This window comes from Polyodon spathula, chromosome 26 (assembly GCF_017654505.1).
Source record: "Polyodon spathula isolate WHYD16114869_AA chromosome 26, ASM1765450v1, whole genome shotgun sequence".
In the NCBI taxonomy this organism is placed as follows: domain Eukaryota; kingdom Metazoa; phylum Chordata; class Actinopteri; order Acipenseriformes; family Polyodontidae; genus Polyodon; species Polyodon spathula.
In genome coordinates, this window is record NC_054559.1 from 7,215,091 (window position 1) to 7,241,152 (window position 26,062).

Below are 26,062 nucleotides of genomic sequence, written 5' to 3' on the forward strand. Positions count from 1 at the left end.
TGGGAATGTGGCTGGAGCCGTGAATTGAATAAGTGATTACAGGTGTACTACAGGTGTATAAATAAGGTGATCACAGGTGTTAGCAGGGTTAGTGTGTTAAATGTTGATGTTGGTGAGAGGTGGAGGGTTTGCTGTGTTCCCTGCTGTCTCGTCCTGTCTGTGTTCCCTGCTGTCTCGTCCTGCCTGTTTTTGTACGTCTGTCAGTGTTTGGTGTTTTGGCCCTTGTGCTATTTGTTTGTTAATGTGGTTTTGTTCTGTTTAATGTTTAGTGTTTTGTTTTATTTATTAGTATTATTAAACGTGTGCACCAGCACTTACAAATCTGCATCCTCTGCCTCCGACTCTCCTTCCTGGTCACAACAACTTGACCAGTGACGCCATACGTACTACAGGTGATGCAAAACGTTTGGCCATAGCTTTGTCCATACTACACAGTACATCACTGCCTTTTTTGTTTGATATTGGGGTGAGCCACCATTTGCACAGATCACAGCCTTGATGCAATGTGGCATAGACTCCACAAGGTGCTGGAAAATGTCTTCAGGGATCTGTTCACTAAATAGTATTTCATGCAATTGGTGCAGAGAGAGGTAAAGGCTCATGAGTAGAATTGTTCAGGTTCATCCCAAACATGCTCAATCGAATTGAGATCCAGGGATTGGAAGATGCTGAACCTCAAACCATTCACGCTTTTGGTTGAAATACTTTCTGCTTGCTTGTTGCTTTCTCGAGCGACTGATTTCCAAAGACAATTTAATTATTGAACTTTAAATGGAGTGCAGTGTCATGGCTCAACACCAGAGCTGTTGTTGATCTGTCCTTCCAGAGTAATCAAGGGACCCAGGGTAAAAAACGAGAGCATGCCCCACACCACGGTGAAACCAAATGCAATCAGGTACAATGTACGTACTTAAGTATTTACTACACTGCGTCATGTAAATATAGCTATTATATGAGTAATAAATGAATCTTTCCTTTTTTAGAAATAATTTTATTTATGTGCTGCTTCCGCTCAGAGTCATTCAGTGTCAGGCTCCTATCGCAGTGCTGTCAATGGGAACCTTTGTGACGTTCATTTATCATAAAGAACTGTGCTGTATTGCTTATTAGAATTCCAATGAAAGTGAATGGCAGAGAATTACACTCATTTGACTTGTACACATCACAGGGAGGTTGTTACAGTGTACTGCCATGTATTTTAGCCTGGCAAATATCAAGAGAATGTTGTTTGCAGGGGTAGTGCAACACTGTTGGTCTCCCTGGTTACAGAAACAAGGCTCTGTATATGTCGAGGCACTGCAGTGTTCATTTTACATCACAGTTTCAATTAGAATTTGTAAGAAGAATTGCAGTCATGAGTCAGTAATTCCATTACTGTAGATGTATTTTTAACAAGAACCTCACAACATTTGTTTTGCCATTTTGTTTTTCAGGAATGGAACTGTATAGCTGATTTGGTCAGATTTACCCTCAGGGATATGGTAACAAATAAGTACCGTGATGAAACTTGCTAAGGACATTGTATATACAAGCTTTTGAGTGTATCGGAACCTGGGGTATATGGAATGTGTCTGGCTGTCTGAACATATGTCTGTTTGTCACGCCCATCCAGTTGAGATCATACTTGTTTTTAATGTGTTATAGCACAAATTGAGACAATGAGAAGCTGGGGGTTGGTGGATCTAGCAGACACTTTCGATAAAAGCATCTGTTAATATAATAATAATAATAATAATAATAATAATAATAATAATAATAATAATAATAATAACAACAGTGATCTTCTTTGTACTGCTAGTTCTAATCTTGTACATCTGTGCAGGGGTGTTCAGCTCTGGATCTAGGTGCTCTCTCTCTCTCTCTCTCTCTCTCTCTCTCTCTCTCTCTCTCTCTCTCTCTCTCTCTCATTACATTATCTTACAATATTACATATCTCTCTATTATTACAATATCTTGTAATTTATTACAATATCTTAATTTATTACAGGACCAAGGACTACACCTCAAATGGCTTCACTGTTTGTATACAATATGTACTGTATGTCAGTACATGTCCCACCTGTTTTATATCTGATCCTAATATTTATTGATTTACAACACATCCACTGTGGTATGGAAAGCTGTCATGGCAGATTTTGTACAAATGTATCATTTTTCTATGTAGTGAGATTGATGTTAGTACGGCTCTATTTTCTGACGTTTAATGCTGGATGAAGAGCACATACATGTGCTCTGGGAAGTCTGGTGTATCATTCCTGCTGACATTCTTTGTTATTGTTTTTGAGGATTGATTTTTCCCAAGCAGAGTGTGGTCTTTGTAGCAGTGTGGTGCTGCAGAGTAAGTGGAGAAATCCTTGATCAATGAAGCGTATTGATCGCACTTTAACAGCCTCCTGAAAACCCTGGTGCTTGAGCTGGTACAGTGGAGGATTTCATTGACTGTCTGAAGATTCCTTCAGTGCGCTAATAGAGAGAGCCTCATGAGACACATCAGCTCAGTGAAGCAAGGCTTAAAAACATTTTCTTACCCCCTGTTAGCCTAGAGATATGGCTAAAAGTTTTGCATCACCCTATAGAAAACACATTTTGCTTCATAAAGTCGAATGAAACCTACTGAATAATGTTATGATAACTGAATTACATACCGCTTTGTAGTTTTCCATATACTTAATGAAAAACTGACACATTTAATAATGTGACATTTTTTAATCTAACATGAAATACCGTACTACTATTATGGCTTCCGGTAGACCTTTTGCGATATACGTAGTCCTGGTTTGCAATATTGCAATCCTGGTGACAGATAGCACTCCCTACATTAATTACAGTAGGTAAACAGTCGTCAAAGTGCTAGAAATTAAAAATAGCAAATCATGTGGTTAATGAAAGTGAAATTGGCCATGAATTGGAAAGGGAAGGTGCAGTGGCTGTGCAGCAGTCAGGTGTTGTTGATTTTTGTTTGATTTAACGTGAAAACAGTGATAGTGATAAACGCATTGTATTCAGATAAGAATGGAAAACATGTATAGGTTTAAAACTATTTTTCTGCCCTTGTTCTGAGCTTTGGAAATCTGGTCACCATATGTAAGTAGCAAATGTATCTGAAGTACCAGTACTTCTATAAAATGTTACTACAATGCTTGTAGTAAGTAGTCAGTGGTCCCTACACAACAAAATGGTTCCAGTCTGACAGTACAAAAGGATGTTCTAGGAGATCTGTGCTCCCCAATGTGCCAATTCTGTGTGTCTGTTAATATAATAATAATAATCAGAGCCGACACTAGCATCTGTAATTGGCCTAGACGGCAGTTGCTTTAAGTGTCCAGTGCTGAAGGAACACTTGTCAGTAATTTGTTTTACTGAGGAATGTCTTAGTACTGATGAAACCTAATTGAGCTGTATGTTTGAGGATTTCAAGAAGGTTGAAAGAGAGAACACCTGAAAGAGAGACCAACACAATGCAGGATTTTCACACCTCTGGTATTTAAGTAAAACAACAACAACAACAAAAACTTGAATCAACTAAAGCAGTTGTTTTTTTTAAATTAGATTAATACCAATGAATGAATCAGACTGCTTAGACTAGTGCTCATTGTTAAGGTTCTGGGTAATGACAGTGCTGGAGAGCTGGGAATGAGGAGGTGTGGCTATTGAAGCTGAAAGAGCACCCTGTCATATGATTTGAATGGAATGAGGAAGATGGTGAGGTCCCAGCACTTGATTCTCTAGACAAGCTCAAAGCCTCTTGCCACCCAATTATACCACAAGCAACAAGGTTTACAGAACATTTGGTTTCGGTCCCATGCTGGCCAGAAAAGATTAAGAACTGCTGGTCTAGTGCATTGTAGACATGCAAGTGTGTTCCTGGACACTAGAGATAAGCTGCTACATTTGTGCTCTATGAAGGAAAATAATCTACAGCATAGAAATCTTTTTGCACAGTCTGTGCAGTGTCAAGATAGAAAGCTTGATAGTAATAGAATCTCACACATACAGAACAGCCCATTCACAATGAGACTGATAAATTGTACATCAAGACACAAGCCTCAGGGCTGCATTAAGAGACAGTTTGATATGTGGAATAGTACTAGACTAATCTTGCTAATCATACATCACAAAATTGATCCAAACTGGAATTGCTGCTAATTGCAGTAGCTTATAAAAGGTTTCTTAGTTTTCTGTGTAAATTAAGGAGCAGCACTCACCTTTTAGAATAACAGATTTATAAAAAATACCTTAACCCAAAAATACCTTTTAGAATAAATACTTTTTTACCGGTTGGCTGTAAAGCATAGGCTTTGTTGTTTCTGACCAGCTGACACACACCCTGGCTTGAGTATAGCAGGGGCAGAGAAATCTAAGGCAGTAAGCAGACTAGCTGGATGTCGATCATATCTCAACACACGCAAAGGTTGTATTTGAAAGTTGATAAAATGTTTTTGGTTTTTCTGTTGTTTTATCTGGTGTGGTAGAGCTTCAGGTAATATAGTGACACAGGGCTGCAGTTAATGCATAGCCTGTACCTTCTGCATTAAGAGAAATGTAGTCCTGGCTTTACGTCTGGGGAACAAGACTACATTTCTCAGAACTCTGCTTGGTATAAAATGGGCGAGCATAAAGATACACCGGGTTCCCTTTCAATTCGAAGACTACTACCTACAACATTACATATGGAAATGCCTGCCTATTGGTGCAAAGACGCAGGTGACCTGCCTGGCTAACACAGCGGGTATTCTCCCTGCATGTTTAGACGGTGTGCTCACAGACCCTGCTCCCTGAGCCGGTGGCCACAGAGCTTCGCCTCCTCCCAAGAACGCTGCTCCAGATCTCTGGCCTTCAAGGGCAAGCCCTAGACCGGAGCCTGGGAAGCCTCTCCCTAGCTCCTTGTACATTTTCAAATTGCTTGGATGCTATCCTGGCCTCCTTGCAATTGCAGGGGATCAGAGTACTCAACTATCTCGGACTGGCTGATTTGTGGTCAGTTGCGAGAGGGAGCAGTGGCCCACACGGCGAGTGTGACTCAGCACCTGGCGAGGCTGGGCCTCACCATCAACGATGCGAAGAGTCTGCTTATACCGGTGCAGTGCACAACGTGCTTGGGGCTCCGGCTGGACTCCAGTACGATGTGTGCATACCCGTCGAGAGACAGAGTAGCAGCTATTCAGGGTTGCCTTTCCCTGTTCCAACAGTGCTCAAAGGTCCCCTTTGTTGTGGTTCCAAAAACTGTGGCTGCAGCTGAATCGGCCATCGTGTTGGGTCTGTTACGCATGCGCCCACTCCAAGCATGGCTCAATCCAATTGCGACAGATACCATCGGCTGACTGTCTCACATGTGCTCTGCGGTCGAGATGGTGAAGGATGCCCTCTCACCTTTGTGAGGATGGGAGTGGTGTTATTTTGCCAAGTGGTGACGACGGACACCTCCAACTTGGGTTGGGAGGCTGTCTGGGAAGGCAGTCTGACCGGACAACACATCAGTGGCAGCCTCCAGTCCCTGACTTTGGCACACTGGAAACTGCTGTCCCTAAGGGTGACGCATCTTCCCGGAGTGATGAACTGGGCAGTGGACCTCCTGTCGAGGGAGGGTGCGCATTCCGTCAGAGTGGCGACTCCCCAGGTGGTGGAGTGCATTTGGGAACGGTTTGGGAAGGCGCAGGTCAACCTCTTTGCCTTGGCAGAGACGATGCATTGCCCCCTGTAGTATTCCCTCCACAGCTTAGCGGTCCACTTGCCGTTGACACACTAGCCCATGAGTGGCCCAGGACACTCCCTTATACATTCCTGAAAGTACCATTGCTTCCGGCCTTCTTGGAGAAGGTCCGGTTAGAGAAAGCAACAGTTCTCCTAGTGTAGTGGCCCCTCGGTGGCCCTGGAGAATCTGGTTCTTGACCCTATACCAGCTCATACAAGGCCAGCCCTGGGAGATCCCACTTCGCCTGGATCTCCTCAGTCAGATGAGAGACACTCTCTGGCATCCGGAACCGGGCAGGTTCGAATTCTTAGTCTGGCCCCTGAACGGTACCGCTGGATAGCCCAAGGCCTATCGGACGTGGTTGTGGGTACTCTGCAGAGTGCTAAGGGCAGACTCCACTAGGTCTCTGTATGCCTATAAGTGGATTGGTATTTTCATGACCCAGTTTCTTGCCCCATGTCAGTTATCTTGCAGTTTCTGCAAGAACTGCTTGATGCTAGTAGGTCTACCTGGTTTCTCAATGGTGCTCGGCAGTTACGCCCTCCCAAAAAGGCCATTCTCCCCAAATGGATCCTTGATGTTGTACTAGAGGCTCTCATGAAGGCCCCTATTGAGCCTACTCACTCCATAGAGTTGAAGCATCTGTCTATGAAGACAGCCTTCTTCTTGGCTATCACCTCCGCAAAGAGGGTCAGTGAGCTGCAGGTGCTGTCATTTGGGACAATGGCAGCAAGGTGTCACTGCGTGATTAGTCTGTGGAATTTGAGTCTTTCCGTCCACCTCCGTTTGCTTTGGAGATTGAATTTCCTCTGCCCGATGCAGACATTGAGGTGTTACTTGTGATAGGACAAGAGCTCTGTGTCATACTGACCAGCTCTTTGAGAGGCTTCCCCTCTCAAAGCAGCATCTGTCGCATTGGATTGCGTACTGGCTTACCCCCCACCTGGTAGAGTAGCTGCACACTCTACTAGAGGGTGGGCTACATCTTGGGCCCTCTTCAGAGGGGCCTACTGTCCGATATATGTAGCTGGGCTATGTTGCATACATTCTCAAGGTTCTGCCGCTTCAATATGGTAGATCCTTCCTTGACTTCAATAGGCATGAGGCTCCTTGAGGTTGCATGCTGTCACTGCTAACCTAGGGTTAAGTGGTTCTGATGTGTCGCTCATATGCTGCCATTCCTTCTCCCTCGCGACGGCTCGGTAAACATTTCCCTTAAGTAATGTTGTTGGTGGTCGTCAACCCTGGTTACCTGAAAGCTCCAGTAGGAGTTAGGATTTTGCTTGTTTATTTTGTATTTATTTTGAAAAATAAATATACAGGTACTGCCCTGTTTTCCTGAACTTTGTTGTGTGACCAATTAATTTTCCTGCACTAAAAGACTGTGTTTAAGTTGCCAAATAGTGTTATAATAGACACGATAATGACTAGGTATATCACACTGGATATATCTGTCTGTTATTGCATTAGAATCTAATCTAATCAAATAATCTCAGTTATTTAGAATAAATAATATTAGTACTACTCCTGAAAATTGGATAAGCAGTTCAACTGATAACAAACACGTGTGACATAAGTACATATAACTGCCTCCATTATGTCTTCTTCCCAGAGGGTTTCATCCCCAGCGGGAGATAATAACTTAATATTGGAGCTACCCAGAAGCACTCAATAATTTCAAGCACCATAAAATGTTAAAGTAATTTAAAAAAAAAAAAGCAATTCAAATGACATTTGAAGCTGACATTTGGTGAATTGCTAAACAATTACTTGTAAACTTAACTGTAAATTCTTTTTTCTGATCTTTACAATATGAAAGCCTCCCATTTGACTGTATTTCCAGTCTAGCTCTGGCACTGTTGACTCTGTAGGGCAGTGCAGGGCCTGCTCATCTCACTGGCATGCATTGTGGGATGTGTTCTAGTAAAACTGACCTTCCACTTTCACCTTGTGAACTAGGAAACTGTGCTGTTTAACCGTGTAGCTGGGGTTTCGTAATGCACGATAGCACTGTGGTTTAATACTAAATAAGATGCAGCTGACAATGTTTAGTGCTATACTAAGGTGCAGGATAATGACAGTGCTGGAGAGCTGAGAATGGAGTGTATTGGTGCTCATTTAGAGGCAGGTAGCAGTGTTAAAAGCAGATTGTGTTTCGCTGGTTATTGATGTTGCTTAGCAACAGCTTGAGCTGTTAATTTATTCCTAATCCTCAGTTTAGTTTGAGCATGTGTAGACACTGTAGGACAAATAGACAAAAATATTACCTTCAGGACAACAGGGCATTTATCTTCTGTTTTTCTGTTACTGACATGTTTCACATGTACTGTATGACATGAACCACTTATCTAATTGTGATGAAATTTGCTTACAACTTTCTTTTATTGAGAAAAACTTAGTTTTATATCTGTGTACTGTGGATGTAGGTCATGGTAACCTACTTTTATAATGTGCCAATAGATCTAATTTTGTTTTTATATGGTATCTCTTTGCTATTTCTGTATCTTTATCTAGCAAAAACGTCAATTTAATATTTTTTTAGTTCACTTTTTTTCAAAACAGAAGAAATGTTGATGGAACAAATGTGCCTTTTTTTCGGTGTAACTTGAAATGCATTGATTACAATAGGATTTGTTTTCAATATAATATACTGTACATGTGTGAACATCTATGGCAATTAAAATCTGTAAACGTGCACATGGCAGTGTTCTGCATGCGATATTGTGTTGCCATGCTTTATATGTCAGAACATTTCAATACAGTACTGCAACTTACTTACATGTAAACCTTCAAATCATGTGCTTTTATCTCCCAAAGTGATATTAAGTGGGATGGAAATCAGCTGTTTCATTAAGAAATGCGACTGATATTAATAAGAGAGTGAGAATAAACAAAGTGCTATGCAGGAGCTTGTCCCTGTTGATTCCCGTTATAGTCTGGTTGGATAGCAAACGGACATTAACAGGAGTGATATTAAGTGGCTTTGACATAAATAAACAGTTTCTGTTACCACTGTGACAGTACCAAATTACAGTTTTAAATTTATCCATCTGATCATGCAGAAGGACTTAAGTATTGGTAAGTAGTCTAAAGACAACACAGTTTTTGTTGCCATAGTGACAGTACCATGGTTACCAGCAGCACGGTTTCAGTTTTTTGTTTTGTTTCAGGTCATTGGAAAGAAAGCTGCAGAGACCTCTCCTGGCCAAGTCACGCACTCTTCCCAGCATTCCCCAGTCCCCCACCTTCTCCAGAGTGCACCACTCCAATCACCTGAGCAGCAGTCAAGAGCTGGCTCCTTCTCTGAGGTTACCACTGTCCAGCTCCAGCCACCGTAAGGGCTGCACGCTGCCATCTGCAGGTAGGGAGGAGAACTCACTTACCTTATTATACGCTGCAAGGGGTTAAATCCCCGGCTACCGGGATGTAGTGGAGGTGGTCATATGTCCATAAGCCCCTTTGTACATATAAGAACATGTATGAACGACATGGGGCTGTTTGGCCTGATTGCCCACTGTCCATCGCTTATTCAACCAGCCAAAAGTACAATCATAAAGAAGCCAGCAACAGCAAGGGCAATCCTGTCCAGTTGGAAAATGTAGACATATGTATACACTGAAGGATTAGTAGACAATATGTATATCAAGGAAGCTGTGACAGCACATGTAAAGAGCAAATTCTCTCAGAATTAAAATGTAAATTGCTTGTAAATGCTTACAAAGATACATATTCTGGATACCAACAAAATGGAATGTATTACATCACCGTGTTCTGCTTATATATCTTTTCTCACCTCAGGGGACATTGGAATTATGCTCCATAATATCCTTGCAAATCAGCTTACCACACAGTAAATATAGAGCCAACAAAAATTGGTCATCTTAACAACTGAAGCCATCAGTAGAATCTTCAGCTTTCTTAAGAATTCTACCTTTAACATAAGTAAATTTACAATAGGAATGCCTATCCAATTCCTTCTAGCTGATTGATCGCCTAACTTTGTCAAGTCGGCTCTTGAAGGATCTCAGTGATTCTGCATAAAGAACATGGTTTGGTAACCCATTCCGTACCTTCGCCATGCTGTAAAAACATATACATAAACAAGTGTCTTCCATCTTTTGACCTAAATCTGAGGGAACATGAAGCTACTTATGGCTTGGAACCTGGAGACTAGGTTTCAGGCCACTGCATGCCACACCAGGAGAGACTTGGGGTTTGATAAAGCAAAGTTGCCTCAAACTAGATCTCCCTGGAACCAGGTTTCAAGCCACTGTTCCTGAAAAAGTGGCTTCATGTTGCTTCAGCTTTAGTCTCCACTTCCAGCTCCTGTGGTCCTGACTTCTGTGCAGTTTTAAAAATATCTTACTCGTCTTACTCTTCTCTGTCCTGGGCTAAACATTTCAGTTCCCTAAATAGCTCAGTTCCTTCAACCTTCATAAATAATTCCTGTATGCCCTGGGATTCTTTTAGTCACTCTTTGTTGGACTTTCACCAAATCTGCAATCTCCTTTATTTAAAGGACCAGAATTGAGTGTAGCTTCTCCAAAGTGTTATGCAAACTCATCATAACTTCCCTTGATTTAACTGGCAAGAAATGAAATACAGGGCAGTCAAGGGACCAACAAAATGTGACCCTGATAGGACCTTACTGCTGAACCTGCTGAAGGTACAATTTCTAGTGTAAAAATACAAAATACAATTGTATTTGGAAAATACAATTTGAAATTACAAAATATGACAAACAAAGATTTTCATAGATCTTCCAGCACAATCAATTTTTGTCATTAAAGGAACTGAAATGGTTAATGATTAACTGGTTTCAAGCTACATTAAGCAAACATGCAGTGAGCGAACAGCACGTGATCGAGCTCATCCACTATGAGGACAGTGTGTGCGTGTAGTCAGTGCAGCAGTTTTGAAATCGATGTAAGATTATCCCAGTAATCATCAATCGCAAAACATACATATATTTTAATATAACCTTTTGTCTGCTGCATGTCTGTCCCAAAACATTTAAGTATGTTTGTGTGGTTTTGTGTTTAACAGATAAGGTCGCTGCAAATCGTAAAAGGCAATGAAACCAGTTATATTAATAGTATAATAATCTCTCAAAATATAATATAAATCTCACAAAATATTGTTCTTTTGATTTTACTTTTCACCTAAATCACATTACAAAAAATAAATTCTAAATGTGTTTTATTATGTACAGTTTGTTTTTAAGTCAAGAGTCGCAGTGAATTTTGTGACTAACAACTACAACATGCATGTGGCACCACCATTTGTGGTTGCAGTCTCCCAATTTGGTCCATACTGTATTACATACAAAACGCAGCAAATAAACTTAATACCCTTTAAGTTTTCTGCAAACCTGATTGCCGGTAAATCTACCAATCGGACCATTAACAAAAAATAATTTCTATATATGAATGGTTAGTACTCTGTATCAGGAAGACATAACACGATACCATGAATTATTAACATATTAGGTGTGGTATTTTTGTTATAGGGGTGGGAATAAGTGATGCTCTTTCAGTTTGATTGGCCCATCTCAGCAGGAAACGTTTCTGTCTCATTTGTGCTGCTGTGCCTTTGTAACCTCCAAATAAATATTAGTAAAAAGAATATAGCATTTATAGTGTTGACTTATTAAGAGAATTTATTTTAACATAAGCACTTTAATGATCACATCTTGATATGTTAAAATAGAACCCTTTTAAAATGACTCCTACGCATTTTGCATTAGTACAGACTGCAGCTGCTCAGTGGGTGCCTCCCACTTTTGACAGGTGGTTTACAGTGAGAGATGGTGTTTTTAGAGTCACTTATTATACAACCAAGTCAGCGATTTGCTATTTTAACCAAAAAATTTCACATTTGTATTTAAATTGTGATTTTAATATTGTCACTTATTTATTAACGGATTTCTGCTCATTAAAAAGCTTTTTTAATGATTTAAAACATTTTTTTTGTTTCAAATATCTTTAAGTCAAAACTGATTATGATAATAAAATCCATTTAGATTTTTTTCTTTTAAATCTAAAAATAAGTTTGACCACCCTACCAATTATCTAATTTATCATTTTTACCGTAAATAAATAAAACCAATAAATATATTTTTTTATTTAGTCATAAGGAAAGGTTTTGACTAAAAAATAACATGTAGGCAATAAACAATAAACAACGGGGTGGAACAACCACAACAACACATCCTAACAAAAAAAAAAAGCCTGAACTAGAGAGAGAGTGAGAGAGAGAGAGAGAGACATGTATAAATCATATCTGGGTAAACAGCTTGTGGGGTGGAGGGAGTGAGAGTGTCTAATACTTCAGCGTATGATTCTCCTTGAAGCAGGGAGCAACGCGCGTTCATAGTAAATATTCTCCTTTTATGTCTTCACTGACACATCCACTGACAACCGATTTGAATTTAAATCGGAATCTGAATTCAGTATTATTACTAATACTTTTTTCTCACTGAGCGATTTTTGCCGGTTTACAAACACTGTTGACATTTTTGTGACTGGGATAATTATATGTAATTCAGTCAATATCTGGCAGAAAGGGACCAATAAAAGGTGTTACAGAAACCTTGTGTTACAATATCATGTGATCAGGGGCTTTGTAGCTCAGTAATTCAAGTTTAAAGTAGCAGAATGTACCGGTACATTCATACTCCCTGGGGACCAGTAGTAGCGAAATGTACTGGTATGTTCATACTACTCAAAGTGTTAAAGGTCTATTTGGCAGCTATTTCAGTTTGCCATGTCAAGATTGACTCTGTCTCCCTTGGGCTCACTTCCTGGTGGGGCAATTTTTTGATTGTTCCTCACTGGAGGCTAAACATGATGCTTTAATTAACTCATGAAGCCACTGTTTAAAAACTTTCATTCAGCTAATCTGAAATTGTTATCTTTTAAAGAGGCTTTCTTGCTCGCTATCACCTCTGCAAAGCAGGTGAGTGAAACGCAAGCATTCTCTGTCGTGAAAGCCTGCTTATTTTTTTTATAGAGGCCATGAAAAGGTCACGCTCCACACCAATCCTGCCTTCTTGCGAAGACTATCACACCTTTCCATGTCAACCAGTCTGTGGAATTGGAGGATCCTTCTATTCTGACAGGGAGCGTCAGCTCCATAAGCTCCACCCAGTTTGGGCCCTGGTGTATTATGTTGATAGGAGAAAAAGTTGGAGGCAGCCTGAACAGTTATTTATCTGGTATGGGGCAAAGTCTCATGGTCAAAACCAGCGGCTGTCCAGGTGGCTAGCAGACACGGTCAGGACTGCCTTTCAGCTGGCCAACTTGACCCCTCTAGAAAAGCTCACGGCCCATTCACCAGTGGCCTTGCAACTTCATGGGCTTTATTCCAGGGTGCATCTGTCAAGGACATATGCAATGAGAGTAGATGTTAAAACGTCATGCTGATTTGAACTCAGCTCTCGCCAAGATAAGTACCAGCTAAGATGTAGCTTTGCAGTAAACTAATGTGATCCATCTGCATCTCCATCCATTTGCATTTCTTTCCATTTGTTGATATAGATATCCTTCTGTATGGTGTTGATTGCTCAAGTGTAATGCTGGCTCCAGGGATCAGCTTATTTTGCCTCCCCAGCGCTTTAGCACACACAACGGCTGCGATGCTGGCTCCGGGGATCAACCACAGTGCGGTCTCCTCAGCGCATCAGCATGACAACCACCTGGATTGAGCTAAGTAGGGTACATCTCTGGGGTCTTCAATTGCTGAAAGCATAGCCATGAGGAAATTGGATGACTAATATACATAGTTGACAAAACGATCTTCAACATTTATATTTAACATTTTTGTCCGAAGCCTACACAAACTAAGAGAGAGTAGCAAGGGATACCTGGAACAGTGCCTGGTTTGCATCTGCACCATCTATTAAACATCATCTCATTGAAATGAATTTGTTATATTATGACTTTTTATTCATTTTCACACACATCATATTAGATTGCCTTAAAGAAGATTCATGTACAGTATGTGTTGAAAACGTACACACACATGCAGTAATATTGTTAAAAACTTTTAAATCTAATATCTAGGGCTTTATTTTTTTCATGGCTCATTTCACAGCATTTCATGGTCTAAAAATAGCAAGACATTTCATGATTTAAATGCAATATTTATTAGTAAGAAATAACGTTGCCACATTTAAAATTGATCATTTTCTCTAGAATTATTATACAACAAATTCCCTGCACTATTCTCACTGAAAAATAAATGATACATGAATTAATACATAAACACATTGCAATGAGATTTACAGTCTGTCGTTTTTTTAAAATAAAATATTGTACAGATAATCTCATATATGAACATTTCATTTCTACATTATAAGTATATTTGTCAATCTTCATGTTTTAATAGTTTTACAAATCGATGGATTGTGAATGTGCAATAAATAATGAATATCTCTTCTGTTCAAATCTAATAAAAACAAAACAAAACAAAACAAATAAATTTGCATTTTAAATAATAATAAAAAAAATGTAAATATGGTAAATAGCAAACTAGATTAGCAGCACTAAAAACAAAACTTAATTTTTTTGCCAGGGAAAGTTTGGCTTGAAATACAGTACTTCTAAACAGTAAACTTTACAGTTGTTGTTTTTTTTTAACATCCCAACAAGTACGTGCTTGACCAAGCAATATTACTTATTTGTTCATTTACAAAAAATGTAAATAATACCTTAAGTTTAAAAGATTAGTCTGTGCCTTGCAAAAGGCTCTCAGGCAGCCATTCTGGGTTTCTTTGTAACCAACAGAAGGTCAGATTCTTCCACAGCTTGCCACTCAGAAGTGATAGGGGTGGGACATAAACACTTTTTAAAATGTTTGTGTAGGTGCTAGACTTTTCATTTTCAGACACTTGCGTGGCTCTCTGTTCTAGCAATGGAACGAACATAGAAAAAATAAAGAAATAAAAACTACTTATCTGATGGCAAAACTCGTTGTCCCCCACACAAATTGCATACCCCTGATTTATTTTATAAATAATAAAAATAGATATATAATAATATATATATATATATATATATATATATATATATATATATATATATATATCATGTGTTATGCTTCCCCCTTGTGTTAAAATACACACTACCAGCCTAGCTCAAGAGGGTCACTGCAGTCTGTAAGTGCCCTGGCCTACAGGAGGCTAAACAAGGCAGCCTATCTAAGAACCTGCTGTGTGTGTCGAAACTCAACGGGCAGGCTGCAGGTGGGAACCTGGCTGCGCTGGTAGCTGCACGTAGGCAGCTTTGGCTTTCCCAGGCACACATTCCTGATGGGAACAAAACACTGCAATTGGATGCCCCTATTACACCAGGGCATAATTTGGTCCCGCGGTGGATGAGGTGCTACAGTGCGGAAATCCATGAAGGAGCTGGTTCACTTGCTTCCCAAGCGACCACCCACAGTGCGCAAACCAGCGGCAAAATTGACTCGGTCTCCCCAGGAGCTCACTTCCTGGTGGGGCAATTTTTGAAAGGGGCTCGACGGCCACCTATGATGGACAATGTAGAGTCCTGCATCAGGACGGGTACTTGCAGAGCCCGCGGGTGGCACGCAAAAGCGGGTCGGGTTCGGGTCGGAATGTGAACTTTTTCGCGGTTTGCGGTTAGGGTGCAGGTCATAAAAATTATTTTGGTGTCTGAATTTGAATCACCTGAAACGTTTTCTGTCCTTTCAGGGTCCTTTCGTGGCTATATTCTGTTCATAAAAGTTTCTGAAAGAAAAAAAAAAGAAGGCTTCCTATTAGACAGCCTGGTGTGAGCTCGGACCTGTAAGTAATGTGTCAAGTAAGCTCTTTGCTCCATGGAGACAGAAGAAAAGCAAAGAGTGGAAAGTGCTGGAGCTTCTCGTCCACATTCCGGCAGCTTGTCCACGGTATTATCACATTGCCGCCACATTCCCAGTACCACCGGCAAATCTAACGAACGCTGGTAAACTGTCAGTCTGAGCTACAGGCCAGGGACTCTCCATTCATCACTGCTGGCTGGTTATGTAGATTTTCACTGCAACCTTGGGTTAATACTTCTGCATCTTTCACGAGAGCAGCACTAGACTCCTATGTACTGTACAGTGACTCAGAACAGTGCGATTGGGGTTGGGGTGTGTGAAATTTGTTTGTTTACCCCAATCAGACCGCCTATAGAAATGCTGTACAACTGCTATAAATACAATGCAGATGTATTGTTTGCAGTGGTACTGTAGTAGCAGGTGGTCCTGCAGGGTAGCTGCTATAGAACTACGAAGCTGATTTAGGGGTGACCAGTCACGCTAACACCCATTTTTTGGGCATTAGTTTTAGGCCTGGTCTGTGCAGAAGCCCCTGCCAGCTGGAGAAGTGTGTTAGACTTGCGTAATTGCGGCGTGGCCTGTGCTAAATGAAGGCCTGTGATTTGTTTTTGTTCAGTGAGTTGTTCTGGGTTTAATTCTCGTCATCACAAACGTGGGTCTGGTTTAAGACTGAATGACATTGGTGGCTGGACCGTAAAATATGGTTTCAGATAAGAGGACACATAGTGAGCCAAGTAAGATATACAATACTTAGTTCTGTAGGGAATATGACAGCCAAATGCATATTACTGAAGTCCTGAGCCAAACCATTTGTCTACTTAGAACCTCAGAACTTACTTTATTTGTGTGATCATACATAAAAACGAGCTTTTTATAAACTTCCAGACACTAGAAGGACTTTACTTGAAAAAAATCATTCTGTTTGTAGATACAAGAGCACTTGAAACACTTCTCGTGTGATCCTTTTTTCTCTCAGAGGTCTCTTAGATGAGCATCAGTTAAATATTTACACATCGTTCAGTTCCACTTAATTGGAACATTGATGCTGTAGTCAGTTCTTTTTTTATCTGCTGATTTAGCTACAGTTGCCAAGGAACTAATTCTTCTAATTCTGTTTCTGATGTCAAGATGATGAGTCATTCTCTGAATCTCTCCCAGTTTGACAGCAATTGCTTGGTGCACTTCATTTTGACAAGCCTGACAAATTAAAAGCTGGGTCTACTTTAGTTGAAGATAGGTTTGTAAGAGAACAAGCTATGGTTCTTTCACAGTTTTAAATTTAATGTGCTCAATTATTTTGCCAATTTACAATGTCCAGTTATGTTCCCTCACCCCAGCAACTCCCACTAACAGCTCAGGAGAACTGAAGGTCAGTGGGCATTCAACAATCTCACAGCCAAAACAATGGCCTCTTTTCACTCAGGAGCTTAAGCTGACAGCCCTTGGAGGACAATGGCCAGCCCTGCAGGTGTCCACTTTGAGGTTACAGGGAATGTTGCCAGTTGGTGCTGCTGTAGCATGGTGAGGTGGCTTGAGACCCTGACAGTCATTTTTCTTATTTCAGCCTTGATCGGTTCACTTATACTTGTGTCAATATTCCCGACACCTGTCGTTCTACAACCATAAAATAAGCTGAATCTATTTAAACGTGAACAACTAATGATTAAAATCTGAAGAGGCACCAGAACTCAGACAAAAATCTTAAAAGGAGTTGACCATGTTGACCAGGAGCATAGGAAACAGTGAAGTGAAGACAGGACATTTGGTGCTAGACACACCTTTACATAGAGATGGGTGAGGTTATGGGATGGGTTACCTAACCATTTTGGGATGCTGTCTGTCCCAATTAGGAACCGGAAGAGCACTGATGGGCAAATGGCCCCACCTTGGTTGGAAATATTGGCATGAATGAAATGATCACACAATACTGATTACAGTATCTGCAATAGACTGTGGCAGTACAGACATTCAACCTGTGAACCTTTCCATGCGTGTTCCACTTGACAGTGTAAGAAAATACTGTAGGTTTATCTTTTTCAATGTCAGCGTCTATCACTTTATGGCTACATGATGATTTTTACTATGCAGAAAGTTCTGTCTGTTGTCTGATCTATAGAACGGTTTGTTGTAGGTATTTATGTTTTGTTATTTTCAGACACAACTTTTACCATTGAAATTGTTTTAAACATTTTTTTTACAACAACATCCTTTCTGTGATATTTCTTTCAACTAATACTTTTATATACACATTGCATAACATGTTTTCTTTAGCAGTTTATAATCCCATACTGTGTGTATTTATTAATCTTTTATTACTGTTTCATCCCTCACATCGAAGCAAATTTTACTGAACAAGGTGGAATTTCTGTATGCCAATATAAAAATAACCACTAGGGGTGTGATCTGACAGATACATTCTGCATTGATTACAATAGTATTCATGAATTAGTTTCAGTATAGTCTACTGCACAACTCAATGTAATAATTCAAAACATAAGAAGACTTTAAAGATATACATGGCATTGTATGCTATAATGTGCTACAGTACTTAATTACAGGCACTTCTTCTATTCCTTCTACTTCTATTGTGCTTTTATGTTATATTTGTGAAAATAAGTTGTGAAATGGTTATGATAACAATATTATTCATTGACAGGGGTTAATTTATAAATAAAAATAAAGAAAAGGTACCAGATCTTAATAAGGAACAGGGTTAGCATTTTTGTTTCTAGAACACAATAAAATAGCCAACTAAAGCAGCTGGCTAAATGTGATTGCCAATTCAGGGGGAAAATGCAAGCGATATACTTAAGATAACATAAAAAAGGAAGATGTTGCTTCTCTGCCTTTGCACAGTACCTTAAAAAGAGCGAATTAGCTTTGCCCCCCCCCCCCCCCCCGAGCTGTGTTTTGCCACAGACCATCTCCATCCTTCAAACAATGTTATCATCATCTTGCAGTTCGAATTAAAGCTTGGATCAGTGGAGTTGAGTAAATATTATATAATATGTGCGTGGATATATAATAATGTGACATGTTGCTTTCTATGATATATGCAAATCCTTCTGTTTTTAAAATCTCTGACCTTTTAATCTCATTTCAGTTTTCAGCATTTCTTTTATGTCTTGCTTAAAAAAAAAAAAAAAAACCTACATTTTTAATCCCCATTTAAAAACTGTAATGGCTTTTTGCCTAATGATTTGTTTTCATGGGTTTTAACTATGACATCTGAAATAGTTACTCTGGACACAGTTAATGTGGGCATTTGCTTATTATAGTTAAGGCTGCCAAGTTTACATTTTTGCAAAGATGGTAATGTTTTATGCCATGGTCCACAAGGTCTACCCAAACTTGTGCCTGTACCACTAGAGTGCTGTGCCAGCGATGCCATCGACATGATAGGAAATACAGCTAGGGGTTCATCTGTGCATTTTTTGTCTGACAGGTGAGAATTATGCAGTTTGTAAACCATATGAAAAAAATAAGCAAACGAGAGAAAAAAAATACTTTTAGTTGTTGCACAAAATAACTATGTGCTTTCCTAAATACATTTCTGCTTTGGACATTTTTTTGATCTTTGTGTCATTTTGTGATACACAGTGTGTATTAGACTTTTCAAGAAAAGAGCAGAATGTTCAAACAGCCAATGTATTTACAATTGTCCCGTTTTTATATTCCAAAAGGATCACCTCCACCATCAGTGGTATTGGGGACTTGAAACTGTGGGCTTCAGGTCCCAAACAATAAACAATACTGTGATCAAGATGGCTTTGAGTGGCATGGGTGGTGACGTCAGAATCCAGGAAGCAGCACACATACAATCAGGGATACGGGTTGAAACAACCACAGCCGTATATATTTATTAAATAAAGACTTTACAAAAAACACAACAAAAGGGTCACAAAAACTAAGTACAAAATGAACAAACGAGTACCTTTGTAACCACTTTACAATCTTAGTAGTAATCGTCTGATTGGCTCTTTGTCTCTATGAGTCTCTCTCCTTCTCCAACCAACCCCTTAGTGAGCCCAGAGTGGGTCCTTTTATACTGTGGCTGGAGCCTTAACTACCCATCAATCAATCAATTACCTCATTAAGGCTCCAGCCACATTCAACTCACAAGGTTTTTATGGTTGGGGAATTAACCCCTTCCTTGCCACAATACTTAATTCTAAATAATAATACATAATGCAAATAAATCACCTATGTGAGTTCGAAAACCATTAAAAGTCCACTTCCAGTCTGAATTTTTTTTAAATACATGATAGATACTGTATATATATTAGGGGTGGGACATCGATTCCTCAAATAGGTACCTGGGATACACAGTGTGCATACAGGTAATTCTGCTACTCTATGCTGTCAATCTCTGTTTTTTGCCATGTGATAAATCTACTGCATTGTAATTACAAATAAGAGCCAGAGCCATCTAGTGATCTGCTACTTTGGGTCAGGTTTCCTATAGTTTTGCTGGCAATGCGCTGCTGTGCCCTAGATCAATGGTGCGCACTGTGTGCGTGCCCCCTGAGTCAGTAAGGGGGCGGGGCGCAGCTATGACTAAAGAGGTAGTTCTGTAAAAACGTAAAAGGATAGAATATTTTTTATAAATACATAAATTACAGCTAATTAGATGAAGTTACTACCTTTCAAATGAGCTGTTGACAATCACTCTAGGACTTGTAGAACCGGAGAAATGATGTTTGAAGTGGCGCGTATCAGTGAATCTGCAGTAAACAGAACTGAAGTGGCAGCTCCCATGTATTTATAATTTTTCCTGGATCTAGTGTAAATCGTGTATTTTTTCTTACATTTAACCAGAAAAAAATGTCTATTTTTTTTCCATTGTAGTATGCAGAGGAGGCGGGGAAGTGGAGGGATTGGCTGTTGGAGCGTAAGGGCGGCTCTGCAGCACACATTGCCAAATCAAACGCTTCAATGGGCGGGAGCTCATTTAGCTTCAGATTTAGCTGGCAAAATAAATATTTATTTTGTGAAAACTCCAATTTTTAAAAAAAAAAAATTTTGTTCAGATTTAGTTGCGGAACGATACTTTTTCACAGATTAATTTGTTAGAAATGTTAGCTACGCTGATGACTCACCAAGTGTAAAAAAAGATTAAATTCATTTATTTGTTAGAAACCCGGATGTAACGTGTCATCTAAATGTTGACTCGCCAAATTTAAAAAATTCACGTTTTCAACATTTATAAATTGTATCTGAAAGCACAAGTTTTGTTAACATTTATGCATTTAGCTAAATCTGGACTTTCTTTGGTTAAATCTGGAAAACAAACACCTGTTAAAATAGTGTCAGCGGGGGTGGGGGTGGGGGGCAACAACATTTATGATAAGATGTTGCTGGTGTTTACTTAGATAATGACAGTATATGTCTATGGCAAGAAACTAATTCTTAAAAGCAGGTCCAGAACTCCTACTGAATACACACTTAAAAAATACAAAGAAACCCCACTGTATTTGAGTCATTGCTATAACAACCACTCGAGCGATTGGAACCATGATAAAAAGATCAGCAAAGAAAACTAAGGCAATTAAATTTGAAACTACATATTTACATTTGCATTACAAAAACGAATGCCAAAGCAGCCAGTGTTAGCCTGTTTTCTCTGTAAAAGAATGTATAAATAACCATTATCTAAGTTTTTAGGGCTGAATGAATTTTTAGATTAATCTGAAAGAAGGGTAGTGGAAATAATTGCACAAATAAGAGTATTTTAAATAAAATAGGATAAGCGCTTTGATATGATTGTAATTTCAAACAGAATAATCCATCTCTGTCTCTCCATATCTGTCTCCTACAGTTTGCACTCTGGTTGACTATACTCTTAAGACAAACTTGAAGTCTAGTTATCAAATAAAGGCAGCAAAATTGAATTTTACATTATAAGCAGCAACTGCACTTATAATTTTGCTGAGAGTGTAGATCACACACTCAGAATGCCATTGACAAAGGATTCTAAATGTTTACACCACAACATGTTTTATTAAAGAAGGTTAAAAACATTAATATCAGCTTTTCATCTGTTTTTTAAATTTAGTTATATTTTTATAAGTTTTTTGTGGCTACCTCTGGTCAAGTTAAGAGTGTGTTTTGTCCTGCACACTTTGTATGACAGACCTGGCACAGCAAAGAGAAATACACTCAACTTGATTAGAGGTTGCTAACAAACACATACATTAAGAGTTTTAATTAATAATGCAAACATCTTAAATTACTTGGATGGAGTCTTATACCCATAACACAGCAAAGAAAGCAAACAGATTTTTTGTTTTTTTATGTCAAAAATAGTCTGAAAGACAGCAAAAACATTTGTTTCAAAGCAGACTGTTGGGCTTTAATTTAGGTTTTAACTTTTCTGAGCTCTGTATTTTTACTTTTAAATGTTCTGTGGTGACAAGAGTTGCTTGGCAACCTCAAAAAGCCTATGCAGCTTTCTGAAAATTCTGTCAATTCTGAAATCTCTGTCATCTGCAGCCCACCTTAGCAGACACTCACAGGAGTGAGCTTTGAAGCTTGAAGAAACGTTGTGCCTGAAACCACTTTCTTTGTGCTGTTGCCCAGAAATCACAAACGACGAGAGACCTTCTTTGACTTCAGGTTGCTAGGAAACTGGTGTTACCGTATAATATTACTACATAAAAGAAGTGCGTTTTTACATAAATGAAGTGCCTGATTGAATCCAGGCCTTTGGTAATTCGCTGTTTTTTTATTTTTTATTTGTCAATTACTAAAGATATGCGTGTCGGTTGCAATGTGTCAGTGAACCTGTAAACAAACATTTTTTTCTGGATTCTCCTGTCATTTTAAAATTGTAACAACCAAAAAACAAACAATGTCTTGCATTATACTGACACAGAGGTAGCACTATTTTCCCTTATTGTCCTATGCTGGGGGTGCATATTCCAGGAGATAGAGATGCAGCGGCCCGATTTTTATGTCAAGCAAGTTAAACATGTAGCTAGAGAGCCGCTTGTACAATTGGGATGGTACTTGCCGAGGACATTCTTAAGCACAAGTAATTGATTATAGTCTAGATTTGATGCAGACTGTCTGCATGTCAGATTTTTACATATATCTAGATACCACATTATCCAAAATTGCTTGAAAATATCCCTAACCAATACTAAGTACAGGACAGAAACCAGGACCAGAGAACACAGTTGTAAATTCAGTGGAAATAGACTTAGAACAGAGGTCAGGAAACAGTTTGTCACAGAGTGGTGAGGCTGTAGAATGGGTTACCTTGCCATGTTGTTCTGTTGAATCACTTCACAAAGTTTTGAGATCACCAGAAACCAGCCGAGCACTGGTGGGCCAAATGGCCATCTCTTGTACTTATGTTCTTTATTTATGTTCTGATCGTAATGAGTATTTCATAAGCAGTGTCTTTGTGTCTGTCTGTCCTTAGGAGAAGTGTGGAGACTAGAGGATGACGAAGATGATGATGAAGAGCATTCAATGGTACAGAGAACCCATGCCGAGCCTCGTCCACGCTCCCAGTCCCCCTTCTCTCACTTCCGCTCACACGCCTACCTGCGAAAGAGCATCTCTGTGGATGACAACCTGGGCATGGTGGAGTTTGGGACCCCAACCCTTGGAAACAAGGCAGAGATAGCCAAGGGAAAGCTCAAGAGGAAGTTTGTAAGTAATGAGGGGTTTCCTTCTGATTTTGGCTGGTTTATGGGTGTTGCAATTTTATTTTGGTTTTCATATGAATATGGAAATACTAAAACAAAATCAATGACAAAGTTTTGACTAGAAAGTGGTATGGCGCGAAGGATATCCCAATGGTCCCATGCATGTAGTAAACACTAACCATGCCACAGTGTAAATGGCGTTTGTTATGGCGGGTCACATGCTCATTTTCCACTTCCTCACGATAAGAGTAGACACAATCACACAGTTATGTAGGAGCTTGGTTCCTATTGATTTTCATTGACATCCATTTAACAGGAATAGGTCATGCTATTGCAGTGATGGTGTTGTCTGTTTGTAATGGCTCCACGTAACTGTGTGCATGTAGTCTTATTATTATTGTATTGTATTGTTTCTTTTATGTAAAATATACTGCAGTGTGATTGTTCAGTAAATTCTATCTAGCGGTCCACATTTACCCCATATTTTTGGCTTTGACAATCAAAAGAGCCCGTATAAGATATTCCCCATATTGTTAGTGCTGCACAGACCCGGACCGGGGGACCCAGATAGAAACTAAGTGGAGACAGGCTTAGGATCGAAGGAATAAGACATTTCTTTATAAAGAATGGAATGGGTTACAAAGCCACATTCAATCACGCTGTTTACTCAGCTACTAAGAACTGGACATGCATTTACTTTTCTTCTGTTCTCATATATAATCGCCGTAGAAGGCTGAAAGTACTTGCAGCCAAGCTTAGTGGGTTCAGTTTTCACCTGCCTTCTTTCTGGCTCTTTGTTCTGTTTAGTCTATAGCAGCAGGAGGCTAACACGGGATCATTAGCAAGGAGCTAATTCAAAATTAAAAGGTTTCTATTGTATTGAGACACTGGACACTGTAACACAAGCCTCCTCCCGTTGCCTCATTAGTAGCAGGGCATTGTAATTAGGGCTCAGTTGTCCAGCATTGGTAATCTGATACTTGGTGAATGGAGTAGAGATGGGGGAGCATGCCTTCAGGGCATTTCGTATCACTAAAAACTGCCCTCTTCCTTTTCAAAGTGAATTGGTATGCACCCTAGCTGATGTTTTTGGCAGTATTGCTGCTGTAACCAATATTCGAAGAAGCTGATGCCAAGCTTTTAAAGGCTTACAGATTTGTACTTTAAGAAGATTTTGCTGTCTCAGCGCTTATCATGTGTTTATTGCTGAAACCCAATGCCTGCCAATGGCTGATAATGGAATGGTAATCCCTCTTTCAATAGTGTGTGCATTTATAAGTGTCTGTGGGCTGTTTTGTAAGAGAAACTTTGGCATTTTCTAGTGTACACATTGAATGGTTATTGTCACCTATATCACAGTGCCACAAGTTACTCAAAGGACTTTCCGATAGAAACACACCCTATAATATAGTTCCTGGATTATAATTCATAAGAAGCATTGCCTCTGGTCTTTGGATGCAGGGACAGTGAGAAGAAACCTACCACAAACAGGCAAACAACAAATTTTGGGGGAGATCTGCATCAACAGATTTTTCAATAATGAGAGATCGTTTGATTGAAGGGGAGTGAGTGCCTCAGTGTGCTTGGTTGAAAGACTCCAGTTCTCGGCACTTCAAGGAATTCCAGCCCAGTTCTGTGGAACACAGCAGTGGGCAGCTACTGTACCTAATCTGAATATTGGCAGTTGGAAGCCCCAAGTGCATGAAAGATCTCTGAGTACGCCAGGGCTGAAGTCTTCCTGATTGCATGGCAGGCTTTACTGAGTTCGAAGGGGGAATGAAACTGAAGCAGACCCTGGCAACAAGAAAACTGGTACATAGGACAGCAGCAGGTGCAGGACTTTATTTTGGAAATTTAGAAGACACACGTCTCCCTTGACGATGCATTAAAATCGGGCACATCTATTGGGGTGGATGGAGTAGCTGTTCTTTCAAGAATTTGGTACACTTCAGGTTGTGTTAGAGGTTGTGTATCATGATACATTATCAAAACATTACTTGCCTGTTCTAGTCCACTGAATGTTCGACATTGAATTAATTAAGCAGGATGAGAAGCCATTTAGATATACAGTACATTTCCAATGGGGTTGTGGTAACTATTGGCAGTACCCCACTCATTTACAAATCGTAACAATGCATCTTAGCAATTCTAGACCACTGCTAATACAATTCCAGACTGCAGTGATGTGGCCCTCTTTTTCAACCCAATTGAATTATGGAAAATATCATACAATACTTTGATGCGATCAGAGTTCCATGAAGATGCAGGGGGGTGGTATTGGAATTCAGAAGCTAGGAATACTGTAGTTGGATTTACAGAACCATCCAGCACCTGTAATTGCCAAGCCACGGTATTGGGAAGCTCCTTGATGCTCTCTGGAATGGGGTTCGACCCCCTCATCTCAGTTTGAGGGACTCCTCAGCTTCTTTTCCTCATACACTTTACAGCGTTGGCTGGGTCTCCAGATAGATGGGGATAACTTTGTATTGTATGTGACGGCTCTGCTTTGGGGTAAGAACTTTTTATTTGTCAAGGCTTGGTATTTGTGCAGTGTTTCATTACCTGGGTACATATGTAATCTAAAACTATAAAACACTCAGTAGTGTTCAACAGTTTCAATAAATAAGATGCCAATAGAAATATACTGTAAAATGATAATGAACAGGTTAGAATATAAATATTCAGAACATGTATTCCTTTTAGACACTGAGTGAGCAATTAATCCTGAGATGCAATCTATTTCTGCAGTAAAGTGTTTATAATGAACAGTTATTACAGCTGTCAAGACTGGAGATCATTATGAATACCTGCTTTCTTGTGACACAGAAACCATCTTCTGTGCTTTGTTAATCCTCCTGAGCCGAATGTACTGGAATCCTTATCACATTGC

General features: G+C 39.6%; 1 protein-coding gene across 2 annotated transcripts in view; it reads left to right on the plus strand.

The window, feature by feature from the left end:
• The window catches only part of LOC121300999 (ankyrin repeat and fibronectin type-III domain-containing protein 1-like), a 271,767-nt gene that overhangs the window by 58,425 nt on the left and 187,280 nt on the right, over positions 1 to 26,062 (plus strand). For both annotated transcript variants that reach the window (XM_041230055.1, XM_041230056.1), the window contains 2 exons: positions 8,863 to 9,053; positions 22,944 to 23,176. In XM_041230055.1, coding sequence (XP_041085989.1) covers positions 8,863 to 9,053; positions 22,944 to 23,176 — 424 coding nt within the window. The remainder of the gene's footprint in view (positions 1 to 8,862; positions 9,054 to 22,943; positions 23,177 to 26,062) is intronic.